General features: G+C 48.0%; 1 protein-coding gene across 9 annotated transcripts in view; it reads right to left on the reverse strand.

Moving 5' to 3' along the window:
• The window catches only part of RBM25 (RNA binding motif protein 25), a 443,084-nt gene that overhangs the window by 159,803 nt on the left and 269,207 nt on the right, over positions 1-14,074 (reverse strand). For 6 of the 9 annotated variants that reach the window (XM_069208940.1, XM_069208932.1, XM_069208934.1 and 3 more), the window contains one exon: positions 2,168-2,230. The exons of the other annotated variants lie outside the window; for them this stretch is intronic. In XM_069208940.1, coding sequence (XP_069065041.1) covers positions 2,168-2,230 — 63 coding nt within the window. The remainder of the gene's footprint in view (positions 1-2,167; positions 2,231-14,074) is intronic. 9 annotated transcript variants of the gene reach the window in all.

The raw sequence follows: 14,074 nt of genomic DNA on the forward strand, positions 1-14,074 counted from the left end.
GGCGGAAAGAAAACAATCGAAGATGGAGTCGACGCCCATGCGCAATGGAGACAGAGGAGGAGTCCCTCGGTCCCGTGACTCGAAAGACTTCTTCGAAGAAAAACAACTTGTAACACTCCAACCCAACACCAGATGGCGGGCTATGCACAACATGTGTATCTACAGCGACAGATGCCATCGAACACTAATTACCCTTTGAACAAGTAGTGTGTAAAGAACGCTCTGCTGGAGGGTGTGGGTTAACAAAGAACAGTAAAAGAGTAATAGTTTATTTGAAGTGGGACTGACAACTTTTGGAGTGTGAAAAGATTAGTTCACACTATATACATTTCGATCACTAAGGGAGCATAAATTTCACTAAAGGCTGAGCAAACTGCTATAAGAAAAGTAGCTTTCCAAGCTGCAATTAAAACTTAACAGGTTCGAAGGGTGGAACCATTCTTTTAGAGAAGACCAAACTGAAATACCAAGAAGGTACCAAGGAGATGGCATCCACATGGGAAGGTAGACTTTTCAGACCACAATTTGTGAGGAAATGGTGTGGTTGTGCGACATCACCGTGTAATACACTTAACTCCTCTAGGTCCAGTAGGTTTTGTATGAAAAACCCTCAGCTCAAGTATTCAAACGGCACCAAAACATCCACAGAAGAAACCAACATGTCACTCAAGAATCCGACACAATTAATTAAGAAACAAAAGACAATTTAAGGAATTTAGACACTAGAACTAAAAAAGGTCCACTGGAGAGCTCCAGTAATAGTTCTTACAAGTAATAACAATTCAGTGCTATTTCACTCAACCAAGAACAAGCCTTGGCAAAATCAAAGATCAGACACTTCGAAACCTTTTCATGGAAAACGTATGTGTCACTGCAGTCAGAATTACTTGGGGCAACCAACTCCAGCAGTGAGCTAGTCAAGGGAACCAGCAAAGTCCTCAAGAACAGTCACCTTCACAGTTGAAGCAGTCCTTCAGTAGATCAAGGCACTTTATCCATGTTACAGTAGATTCCTACTGAGTGGTCCTGATGCAAGGGATGAATGATGAAGGATGATGAAGATGCAAGAGTTGATTTTTTTTGGGGGGGAGGGAGGGGACAGTGACAGCAGCTATCAACTTGCCCCAGCAGGCTTCTTTATCTGTTGTGTCCTGTACTGCAAATAGGAGGCTCAACAGCTGGCCCTTCGAGCTACCCTAGTGGCTTCCTGCGGGAAGGAGGGGACAACTCCCTGGCCTGCAATTCCTCACAGTTCCTCTTCCTGAGAGTCGCTGGCACGTCTCTCCAGGAGAGCAGAAAGCAGTCTAGTGAAGCAGGCTGTGTGCCTAGGAAAACACTGGAGTTTTCCAGACAACAATGTGACAGCCTTGCTAAAGCTGCACACAGCAACATGTTACATTACTATCGACTTCAGATACAAGCCGGGCTTAATGTAAAGAGTAGTTTGGTACCTTGGAGTGCCCACAATAGGGAGATAGTCTTTTGTAAGTGAAAATGGTAATTTCATATGTTTGACTGTCAGGGCATGTAAAGTAGATGTCCTAACTGTCATATGTTGCACCTTGCCTTTAGGGCTCAGTAGGCCTGCCAAAGGGGCGACTTACACATGTTCAGGGAAACTGGTGGCTTTGTTGTTGCTTTCAATGGCAAAGTTGGGCTAACCATGCACAACTGCTCTACCAGTCTGCAGTGGCGGACTGGGGGACTTATTTTACTTGGAGGACCTCCAGGGTGGCACAAGCAGTGCTGTAGGCCCTGGGGTACCTTGGTAACCTGTATGCCCCAGGTACCAGGTGAAGGAAGCTGTCCCAGTGTGTGGTGGACACTTATGGTGTTACACCTTATACTAGTTCCAGGCAAACCCCAATAAGTTAGTGTCTTAGACAGCCAGGGCTCTCTAGGGTAGCTGTGGTGAGAAGCTAAGACTGATCTAGAAGGCATGTGAAGCACTTGCAATACCACAGTAGTCACAACAGTAACTTATCATACATGAAAGAAACCAAACAGTGTTGCAAAAATAAAGGTACTTTATTATAGGCACACCAAACTAGGCTTCCATTGGTGTACCTCCATCTGGAGGTATGAACACACAAAATGTACACTGGTAAGTACTCAGGAAAAGCATAAATTAGCAGGGCCCTATACGGGGGCCTAATCATATACTTACATGGAATGTGAACAGGTGTTTCTCTTCCCTCCCTCAAGAGTGTATGGAGTAGTTAGATAAGGCCTGTGGAAGAGTGGAAACCCAAAAGGTAAGTAACTAGATGATCCACCAGCAACTGGGTGCAGAGGTAAGCTATCCGGTTCTCCCATAGGGTAACATGGGGACATTGTGGTTTGAGAATGCTGACGAAGGACCTGACCAGTGGAACCCAAGGTCGGACTCCCGACTAGGAGGAGCTGCAAAAGAAGGGGACAGACCTAGTGCTTTATGTAGACTGTGCCAAATTTGGACCGAAGACCTGCTTCTGGGAAAGGGTGAGATGTTGTGCCAAGATATTTGCTTCGAAGACAAAGACCCACAGCAATGGAAGTGGCTTGTAACCTTAATAAAAGTCACCAATTTTATGGTTATATGAGTAATTATACTTAACAGGATACAATTCTGGCAAAGCTAGATGAGAAGACATGAACTTTGTAGAGAAGAGAGCAATTTAAGGTTAATTACTATACACCAGTCAACCGAATTCATTATACAACTGTCAAACAGGAGGCTATTCACGCACGAGTGTACAGGTGGGGCAGGAACCAATGCCTACCCTTCGGAGCTGAACATTCGGACCAACGGTGATGGATGAAGTCCAGCTGCGGGGTCCAGGAGTTGCAGAGGAGTCCCTGGAGTCACCAGCGAGCTGTGTCGATGGTTGCCAGATTGCAGACAGGTAGTTGGTCAGGAGGACCACCAACACGCAAAGGCAAATGCAAATGCAAAAGAAGCTGTTGGAAGTTTTGCAGAGCTGTGGAGGTTCAACAAGGTCCTGGGGACTCGACCCTTGGAGGGGAGTCCGGGATGACGCACAGAAGGCAGGAGAGCCAGCAGAAGCAGTCGGAGCCCCCACAAGCAATCCACTGGCAGTAGGCACAGTAAGCTGAAGTGAGACCCAGTCAGCACACCTGAAGAGGATCCCCACGTCACTGAAGTAGCATAGAGGAGACGGTCCTTGTAGAGGTAGAGTGCTGGGGGCCGGGGCTATTAGGAGCCTGAAGATCCCACGGAGCAGGAGAGAACAAGCATTGATTGGTGCAACAGTGGCGGTGCACAGGGCTCCAGTCCCAGAGGAAGAGGCAAGGGCTCCCAGGTTGGACAGAAGGCAGAGAGGACCCCTCAGAACCACCATCTGTGTTGGAGAATCTTTGCAGATCCTGAGGACAGATGATCCCACCAGCTGGACCTTGTTGCCTTCGGTGCCTGCGGATGCAGGGGAGTGACTCCTTCATTCCAACGGAGATTCCTTCTTTCTTCCTGGTGCAGCTGAAATCATGCCAACCCCAGAGGATACACAGCCGTGGAGATGTTGCAGAGTGCTGACAGGAGCCACAGAAACAAAGTTGCAAGGAAAGGTGGTCTCATGCAGTGCAGTTTTGCTCAGTTCCTGTGCAGCCCAGCAGCAGTTCAACGGCTAGGAGCAGAAGATGCCTTCGCAGAGAGGTCCTGGTGGAGTCTTGCACGACGAATCTGGGGACTCAACCTCAAGGAAGTTCCTAAATTGCCCACAAATAGGGTTTGGTCTCTCTGGGGTGACCACTTATCAGAAGAGGTTACGGACGTCAGCTACCTGGCCTACCCAGTCAGATGCTCCCATATGCCTCTGCCCATATTGGTTCCAGGATCGCAGAACAAAGTGGCCACCTGGAGGGGCTCTGGGCACAGCCCTAAGGGTGGAGCTGGACAGGGGAGTTGTGTGTTTTGCTCCAGAGCAGGGACTAGTGGTCCCTGGACTAGTGCAAACTGTATTATGCTAGGAGGGCACCTAATGTGCCCTTCAAAGCAGCCCGGTGACACCGGGAGGCTACCCCTCCCCAGCTCAGTAACACCTATTTCCAATGGAGAGGAAGTTGCACCCCTCTCCTACAGGAATCCTTTGTTGTCCTGTCCCCTGCTCAAGCCCGTCAAGCATCAGGAGGGCAGAACCGTGTCTGAGAACCCCCAGAGTGCATGGAATCATGCCAACAATACTGGCATCAGTATTGGGGTATGATTCAGACATGTTCGACACCAAACATGCCCAGGTTCGGAGTCACCATTATGTAGCTAGACCAGTAGCTAGTACATAGATAAAATGGCTTCCTTACACTTACGAAGTCCAGGGAATTGGAAGTGTCGTTCGTAGGGGCAGCTCTGCTCATGCAGAGGAGCCCAAACAAAGGGACCTGCACCCTGCCCTTTGGGCTGAAAGAGACTACCATAGGGGTGACTTAGTGACCTGTGTAGTGATCAGCAGTGAAAGGGTGCATGCACAGTTTCACACAGGATGCAAAGGGCAGGCCTGCAGACAGTTTACATGGGCTCCTTTGGGTAGCATAATACATGCTGCAGCCCATGGGAGATCTCTGGTGTACCAAGGCACTGAGTAACTAGGTACCATATACCAGGGACGTACAGGGGTACACTAGTATGCCAATTGTGTGGTGTAAGAAGTACCAAGACAACCAAAATTAGGAGGAGAGAGCATAATCACTGTGGTCCTGATTAGCAGGCTCCCAGTGAAAACAGTCTAAGCACAATGCCATGAGGCAAAAGGTGAGGGTAACCATGCCAGAAAGAGGGGAATTTCCTGCACCAGGGTACCATCTACTAGAGACTGATGTAAGTTGGCAGTCTCCAGTTGTCCAGTTGGGTGTAGCCAATTTGGCATATACTTTAGGGTCAGGGCACTGGCAAGGAGGCCTAGTTAGCACACCTCAGTGCACTCAGCTGAAAAACCAGCAGCAGTCAAAAAGCTTGGGGGTGACCCTACAAAAAAAGAATTTCCTTACAAAGCCTTTAATGACAGTAATACTAAAAAAAGTATATTTGATGTGTAGGAAGTTGGCTCTGTATGTACTATTTCAAAGTAAGGAATAGTATGCACAGGGTCCAAGGGTTCCCCTTAGAGGTAATATAGTGGCAAAAAGAGAATTCTAATGCTCTATTTTGTGGTAGTGTGGTCGAGCAGTAGGCTTATCAGAGGAGTAGTGTTAAGCATTTGTTGTACATACACAGGCAATAAATGAGGAACACACTCAGACAATTCCAAGCCAATAGGTTTTTGTATAGAAAATGAAAATGTCACTTACCCAGTGTACATCTGTTCGTGGCATTAGTCGCTGCAGATTCACATGTTGTGCATAGCCCGCCATCTGGTGTTGGGTCGGAGTGTTACAAGTTGTTTTTCTTCGAAGAAGTCTTTCGAGTCACGAGACCGAGGGACTCCTCCTCTTTTGCTTCCATTGCGCATGGGCGTCGACTCCATCTTCGATTGTTTTCCCCGCAGAGGGTGAGGTAGGAGTTGTGTGTGTTAGTAATAGTGCCCATGCAATGGAGTGAATAAGTATGTACCAATTAAGGTTTAAGTAATATATTTACAAATGTACAAAGTTGAAGATAACTTCCAAACGGCTACAGGCTCCCGGGGAGGCGGGTGGGCACATGTGAATCTGCAGCAACTAATGCCACGAACAGATGTACACTGGGTAAGTGACATTTTCAGTTCGATGGCATGTGTAGCTGCAGATACACATGTTGTGCATAGACTAGTAAGCAGTTATCTCCCCAAAAGCGGTGGCTCAGCCTGTAGGAGTGGAAGTAGTCTGAAATAGAGTTCTTAGTACGGCTTGACCTACTGTGGCTTGTTGTGCGGATAGCACGTCTACACAGTAGTGCTTAGTAAATGTGTGAGGCGTAGACCATGTGGCTGCCTTACATATCTCGTGCATTGGAATATTCCCTAGGAAGGCCATGCTAGCGCCTTTCTTTCGGGTTGAGTGTGCCCTTGGTGTAATGGGCAGCTCCCTTTTTGCTTTAAGGTAGCAGATTTGGATGCATTTAACTATCCATCTGGCTATACCCTGTTTTGATATTGGGTTTCCTGTATGAGGTTTTTGGAATGCAATAAACAGTTGTTTTGTTTTTCTGATTTCTTTTGTTCTGTCAATGTAGTACATTAGTGCTCTTCTGATGTCTAATGTATGTAGTGCCCTTTCAGCTACCGAGTCTGGCTGTGGGAAGAACACTGGTAGTTCTACCGTTTGATTTAAGTGGAACGGTGAAATAACCTTTGGTAGAAATTTAGGATTGGTTCTTAGGACTACCTTATTTTTGTGTATTTGGATATAAGTTTCTTGTATTGTAAACGCCTGAATTTCACTTACTCTTCTTAGAGATGTGATGGCGATGAGAAATGCAACTTTCCAGGTTAGGAATTGTATTTCGCAAGAATGCATGGGTTCAAAAGGTGGACCCATGAGTCTTGTTAAGACGATGTTGAGGTTCCATGAAGGAACGGGTGGTGTCCTTGGTGGTATAATTCTTTTGAGGCCTTCCATAAACACTTTAATGACAGGTATCCTAAATAGTGAAGTTGAATGGGTAATCTGCAGGTATGCAGATATTGCTGCGAGGTGTATTTTAATGGAAGAGAAGGCCAGGTTCGATTTTTGTAAGTGTAGTAAGTAACCCACTACATCCTTTGGAGATGCGTGTAATGGTTGAATTTGATTATTATGGCAGTAGCAAACAAACCTTTTCCATTTGCTTGCATAGCAGTGTCTAGTGGATGGTCTTCTAGCTTGCTTTATGACTTCCATACATTCTTGGGTGAGGTTTAAGTGTCCGAATTCTAGGATTTCAGGAGCCAGATTGCTAGATTCAGCGATGCTGGGTTTGGATGCCTGATCTGTTGTTTGTGTTGTGTTAACAGATCTGGCCTGTTGGGTAACTTGACGTGGGGTACTACTGATAGGTCTAGCAGTGTTGTGTACCAAGGTTGCCTTGCCCATGTTGGTGCTATCAGTATGAGTTTGAGTTTGTTTGGACTCAATTTGTTTACTAGATATGGAAGGAGAGGGAGAGGGGGAAAAGCATACGCAAATATCCCTGACCAGTTCATCCATAGCGCATTGTCTTGGGACTGCCTGTGTGGGTATCTGGATGCGAAGTTTTGGCATTTTGCGTTCTCCTTTGTTGCAAATAAGTCTATTTGAGGTGTTCCCCAAATTTTGAAGTAAGTGTTTAGAATTTGGAGGTGAATTTCCCATTCGTGGACCTGTTGGTGATCTCGAGAGAGATTGTCTGCAAGTTGATTCTGGATCCCTGGAATAAACTGTGCTATTAGGCGAATGTGGTTGTGAATTGCCCATTGCCATATTTTTTGTGCCAGGAGGCACAGCTGTGTCGAGTGTGTCCCCCCCTGTTTGTTTAGATAATACATTTTTGTCATGTTGTCTGTTTTGACAAGAATGTACTTGTGGGTTATGATGGGTTGGAATGCTTTCAACGCTAGGAAAACTGCTAGCAGTTCGAGGTGATTTATATGCAGCTTTGTTTGATGTACGTCCCATTGTCCTTGGATGCTGTGTTGATTGAGGTGTGCTCCCCACCCTGTCATGGAAGCATCTGTTGTTATCACGTATTGTGGCACTGGGTCTTGGAAAGGCCGCCCTTTGTTTACATTTATACGGTTCCACCATAGAAGCGAGATGTATGTTTGGCGGTCTATCAACACCAGATCTAGAAGGTGACCCTGTGCTTGTGACCATTGTGATGCTAGGCACTGTTGTAAGGGCCTCATGTGCAGTCTTGCGTTCGGGACAATGGCTATGCATGAGGACATCATGCCTAGGAGTTGTAATACCATCTTCGCCTGTAATTTTTGTGTTGAATACATGGTTTGTATAACTTTTTGGAAATTTTGAACCCTTTGTGGACTTGGAGTGGCTATTCCCCTTGTTGTGTCTATTGTTGCTCCTAGGTATTGCTGTACTTTGCACGGCAGAATGTGTGATTTTGCATAGTTGACGGAGAAACAGAGTTTGTAGAGGGTTTGTATGACCTGATCTGTGTGGTGTGAACACTTTGTCAGTGAGTTGGTCTTGATTAGCCAATCGTCTAGATGCGGGAATACGTGTATTTGCTGCCTTCTGATGTGTGCAGCTACTACTGCTAGGCATTTTGTAAAGACTCTTGGTGCGGTTGTTATACCGAACGGCAATACTTTGAATTGGTAATGTATTCCTTTGAATACGAACCTTAGGTATTTCCTGTGCGAGGGATGTACCGGTATGTGGAAATATGCGTCTTTGAGATCTAAGGTTGTCATGTAGTCTTGTTGCTTTAGCAATGGTAACACTTCTTGTAGCGTGACCATGTGAAAGTGTTCTGATTTGATATAGGTGTTTAGTGTTCTGAGATCTAGGATTGGTCTCAGTGTTTTGTCCTTTTTTGGTATTAGAAAGTACAGTGAGTAAACTCCTGTGTTTATTTGTGTACCTGGTACCAGTTCTATTGCGTTCTTTTGCAGTAATGCTTGAACTTCTATTTCCAGAAGGTCTGAATGCTGTTTTGATATATTCTGTGTTTTTGGTGGTATATTTGGAGGGATTTGGAGAAATTCTATGCAATAACCATGTTGGATAATTGCTAAGACCCAAGTGTCTGTTGTAATTTCCTCCCAAGATTGGTAATACTGACTTATTCTTCCCCCCACTGGTGTTGTGTGGAGGGGATGAGTGACCTGTGAGTCACTGTTTGGTTGCAGGTGTTTTTGGGCTTTGAAATTTTCCCCTGTTTCTAGGGAATTGTCCTCCTCTGTACTGGCCCCGAAAGCCTCCCCTTTGGTACTGTCCCTGGTAGGTAGACGGTGTTGAATGTGAGGTACTGGCTTGTGTGGCCTGACCCCGAAACCCCCCTCTGAAGGTTGTTTTGCGGAAGGTGCCGAAAGTGCCTCTGCCCTGCGGGGAATAGAGTGCGCCCATGGCCTTGGCAGTGTCAGTGTCCTTTTTTAGCTTCTCAATTGCCTTGTCCACTTCAGGTCCGAACAATTGTTGCTCATTGAATGGCATATTGAGCACCGCTTGCTGTATCTCCGGTTTAAAGCCAGATGTTCGTAACCACGCGTGCCTTCTTATGGTTACTGCTGTGTTAATTGTTCTTGCAGCTGTGTCAGCTGCATCCATAGAGGAGCGTATTTGGTTATTGGAGATGTTTTGTCCCTCCTCAAACACCTGTTTCGCCCTTTTTTGTAAATCCTTGGGTAGATGCTCGATGAGGTGCTGCATCTCGTCCCAATGGGCTCTATCATATCGTGCTAGGAGCGCTTGAGAGTTAGCGATGCGCCACTGGTTTGCAGCTTGTACTGCGACCCTTTTTCCGTCTGCGTCGAACTTGCGGCTTTCTTTATCCGGAGGTGGTGCATCGCCTGATGTGTGAGAGTTGGCTCTCTTGCGAGCTGCCCCTACTACAACCGAATCTGGTGGCAGTTGTGAGGTGATGAAAGCAGGGTCTGTGGGCGGTGCTTTATATTTCTTTTCCACCCTTGGTGTTATTGCTCTACTCTTGACAGGCTCTTTGAAGATTTGCTTTGCGTGCCTTAGCATTCCTGGGAGCATAGGCAGGCTCTGGTAGGTGCTATGGGTGGAGGAGAGGGTGTTGAAAAGGTCATCCTCGACAGGTTACGAGTGTAGCGACACGTTATGGAACTCTGCTGCCCTAGCTACCACCTGTGAATACGCTGTGCTGTCCTCTGGTGGTGAGGGCTTGGTAGGATACACCTCCGGACTGTTGTCTGACACTGGGGCGTCGTATAGGTCCCAAGCGTCCTGGTCATCTTGGCTCATGGTGGTGTGAGCCGGTGAGTGTGACGGAGTCTGTGCCGGTGATATGTAAGTTACAGGTGGAGGAGAGGGTGGCGGAGTTACCTTCTTCACCACTTTTGTTTGTGGTGCATGTTCCTGTATTTGGAACTCAAGTCTCCTTTTTCTCCTAATAGGGGGAAGGGTGCTGATCTTCCCTGTTCCACTCTGTATGAAGATCCGCTTTTGAGTATGGTCTACTTCAGTGGACTGTAACTCTTCCTCGAATCTATGTTTGCGCAATTGAGAGGACAGTGATTGCTCCTCTGAATATGAGCTGGTAGTTGGCTCGGTTGCCGGTCGTTTCGGCACCGAAACTATGTCCTTACTCGTTTTCGGCTCCGAGGCGACTTTTCTCTTTTTTGGAGTCGAAACTTCTCGGCGTCGATCCTCCTCGGTGCCGCTGTCTCTGCGTCGAGCAGCTTCGGCTCCGATGTCTCGGCGTCGATCTTTGTCGGCAGCACTTTCTCGGTCCAGAGATTGCTGCGTGCCTGTGTCTCGACCCGAGTCGGACGATCTCGGCACTAGTTCGGCCTTTTTCGGTGCCGATGGGCGGTCACCGACTTTATGGGTTGAGCCATGGCCTGTTGGCAGTGGCGTCCCCTGGGCCTTGTCTGTTTTCTTGTGTGCTGGCTTCGACGTCTTACTCACTGTTTCGTGGACGTCGAATTCCTCCGAGTCCGATTCCTGGATAGAGAAGGCTTCCTCTTCTCCTTGTTCCTCGAAATCTCGGTGTCCTGTCGGCGTGGACGCCATCTGTAATCTTCTGGCTCGCCGGTCACGGAGCGTTTTTCGGGATCGAAACGCACGACAGGCCTCACAAGTTTCTTCTTTGTGCTCGGGCGACAGGCACAGGTTACAGACCAAATGTTGGTCTGTATATGGGTATTTGTTGTGGCATTTAGGGCAGAATCGGAACGGGGTCCGTTCCATCAGCCTCGATGTTACACGCGGTCGGGCCGACCAGGCCCCGACGGGGGATTGAAATTACCCCGAAGGGCTACCGGAGCTCTTCACGATTCGGTGTCGATTCTATCTAACCCGATCCCGAACGCAACAATACCGACGTAATTTTCCGAATTTCTAACTATCTTTCCGTTCCGAACCCGGACCGAAAAGGAACACGTCCGAACCCGATGGCGGAAAGAAAACAATCGAAGATGGAGTCGACGCCCATGCGCAATGGAAGCAAAAGAGGAGGAGTCCCTCGGTCTCGTGACTCGAAAGACTTCTTCGAAGAAAAACAACTTGTAACACTCCGACCCAACACCAGATGGCGGGCTATGCACAACATGTGTATCTGAAGCTACACATGCCATCGAACATATATTTTCTTAGTTTATTTTAAGAACCACACGCTCAAGATTTACAAGTAATACTTCAAATGAAAGGTATTTCAGGTAGGTACTTTAGGAACTTTGAATTAGCAGAATAGCATACAGTTTTCACATAAATGACATAGCTATTTTAAAACTAGATGTAAGGAAATGCCTCCTTGGCATGGTTGCCCCCTGACTTTTTGCCTTTGCTGATGCTATGTTTACAATTGAAAGTGTGCTGAGGCCTGCTAACCAGGCCCCAGCACCAGTGTTCTTTCCCTAACCTGTACTTTTGTATCCACAATTGGCAGACCCTGGCATCCAGATAAGTCCCTTGTAACTGGTACTTCTAGTACCAAGGGCCCTGATGCCAAGGAAGGTCTCTAAGGGCTGCAGCATGTCTTATGCCACCCTGGAGACCTCTCACTCAGCACAGACACACTGCTTGCCAGCTTGTGTGTGCTAGTGAGGACAAAACGAGTAAGTCGACATGGCACTCCCCTCAGGGTGCCATGCCAGCCTCTCACTGCCTATGCAGTATAGGTAAGACACCCCTCTAGCAGGCCTTACAGCCCTAAGGCAGGGTGCACTATACCATAGGTGAGGGTACCAGTGCATGAGCATGGTACCCCTACAGTGTCTAAACAAAACCTTAGACATTGTAAGTACAGGGTAGCCATAAGAGTATATGGTCTGGGAGTTTGTCAAACACGAACTCCACAGCACCATAATGGCTACACTGAAAACTGGGAAGTTTGGTATCAAACTTCTCAGCACAATAAATGCACACTGATGCCAGTGTACATTTTATTGTAAAATACACCACAGAGGGCACCTTAGAGGTGCCCCCTGAAACTTAACCGACTATCTGTGTAGGCTGACTAGTTTTAGCAGCCTGCCACAAACCGAGACATGTTGCTGGCCCCATGGGGAGAGTGCCTTTGTCACTCTGAGGCCAGTAACAAAGCCTGCACTGGGTGGAGATGCTAACACCTCTCCCAGGCAGGAATTGTCACACCTGGCGGTGAGCCTCAAAGGCTCACCTCCTTTGTGCCAACCCAGCAGGACACTCCAGCTAGTGGAGTTGCCCGCCCCCTCCGGCCAGGCCCCACTTTTGGCGGCAAGGCCGGAGAAAATAATGAGAAAAACAAGGAGGAGTCACTGGCCAGTCAGGACAGCCCCTAAGGTGTCCTGAGCTGAGGTGACTCTAACTTTTAGAAATCCTCCATCTTGCAGATGGAGGATTCCCCCAATAGGGTTAGGATTGTGACCCCCTCCCCTTGGGAGGAGGCACAAAGAGGGTGTACCCACCCTCTGGGCTAGTAGCCATTGGCTACTAACCCCCCAGACCTAAACACGCCCTTAAATTTAGTATTTAAGGGCTACCCTGAACCCTAGAAAATTAGATTCCTGCAACTACAAGAAGAAGGACTGCCCAGCTGAAAACCCCTGCAGCGGAAGACCAGAAGACGACAACTGCCTTGGCTCCAGAAACTCACCGGCCTGTCTCCTGCCTTCCAAAGATCCTGCTCCAGCGACGCCTTCCAAAGGGACCAGCGACCTCGACATCCTCTGAGGACTGCCCCTGCTTCGAAAAGACAAGAAACTCCCGAGGACAGCGGACCTGCTCCAAGAAAAGCTGCAACTTTGTTTCCAGCAGCTTTAAAGAACCCTGCAAGCTCCCCGCAAGAAGCGTGAGACTTGCAACACTGCACCCGGCGACCCCGACTCGGCTGGTGGCGATCCAACACCTCAGGAGGGACCCCAGGACTACTCTGATACTGTGAGTACCAAAACCTGTCCCCCCTGAGCCCCCACAGCGCCGCCTGCAGAGGGAATCCCGAGGCTTCCCCTGACCGCGACTCCTTGAACCTAAAGTCCCGACGCCTGGGAGAGACCCTGCACCCGCAGCCCCCAGGACCTGAAGGACCGGACTTTCACTGGAGAAGTGACCCCCAGGAGTCCCTCTCCCTTGCCCAAGTGGAGGTTTCCCCGAGTGTAGGAAGTTGGCTCTGTATGTGCTATTTCAAAGTAAGGAATAGCATGCACAGAGTCCAAGGGTTCCCCTTAGAGGTAAAATAGTGGTAAAAATAGATAATACTAATGCTCTATTTTGTGGTAGTGTGGTCGAGCAGTAGGCTTATCCAAGGAGTAGTGTTAAGCATTTGTTGTACATACACATAGACAATAAATGAGGTACACACACTCAGAGACAAATCCAGCCAATAGGTTTTTATATAGAAAAATATCTTTTCTTAGTTTATTTTAAGAACCACAGGTTCAAATTCTACATGTAATATCTCATTCGAAAGGTATTGCAGGTAAGTACTTTAGGAACTTCAAATCATCAAAATTGCATGTATACTTTTCAAGTTATTCGCAAATAGCTGTTTTAAAAGTGGACACTTAGTGCAATTTTCACAGTTCCTAGGGGAGGTAAGTATTTGTTAGTTTTACCAGGTAAGTAAGACACTTACAGGGTTCAGTTCTTGGTCCAAGGTAGCCCACCGTTGGGGGTTCAGAGCAACCCCAAAGTCACCACACCAGCAGCTCAGGGCCGGTCAGGTGCAGAGTTCAAAGTGGTGCCCAAAACACATAGGCTAGAATGGAGAGAAGGGGGTGCCCCGGTTCCGGTCTGCTTGCAGGTAAGTACCCGCGTCTTCGGAGGGCAGACCAGGGGGGTTTTGTAGGGCACCGGGGGGGACACAAGCCCACACAGAAATTTCACCCTCAGCAGCGCGGGGGCGGCCGGGTGCAGTGTAGAAACAAGCGTCGGGTTTGTAATGGAAGTCAATGGGAGATCTAGGGATCTCTTCAGCGCTGCAGGCAGGCAAGGGGGGGGTTCCTCGGGGAAACCTCCACTTGGGCAAGGGAGAGGGACTCCTGGGGGTCACTCCTCCAGTGAAAGTCCGGTCCTTCAGGTC

This window comes from Pleurodeles waltl, chromosome 9 (genome assembly GCF_031143425.1).
Source record: "Pleurodeles waltl isolate 20211129_DDA chromosome 9, aPleWal1.hap1.20221129, whole genome shotgun sequence".
Classification (NCBI taxonomy): domain Eukaryota; kingdom Metazoa; phylum Chordata; class Amphibia; order Caudata; family Salamandridae; genus Pleurodeles; species Pleurodeles waltl.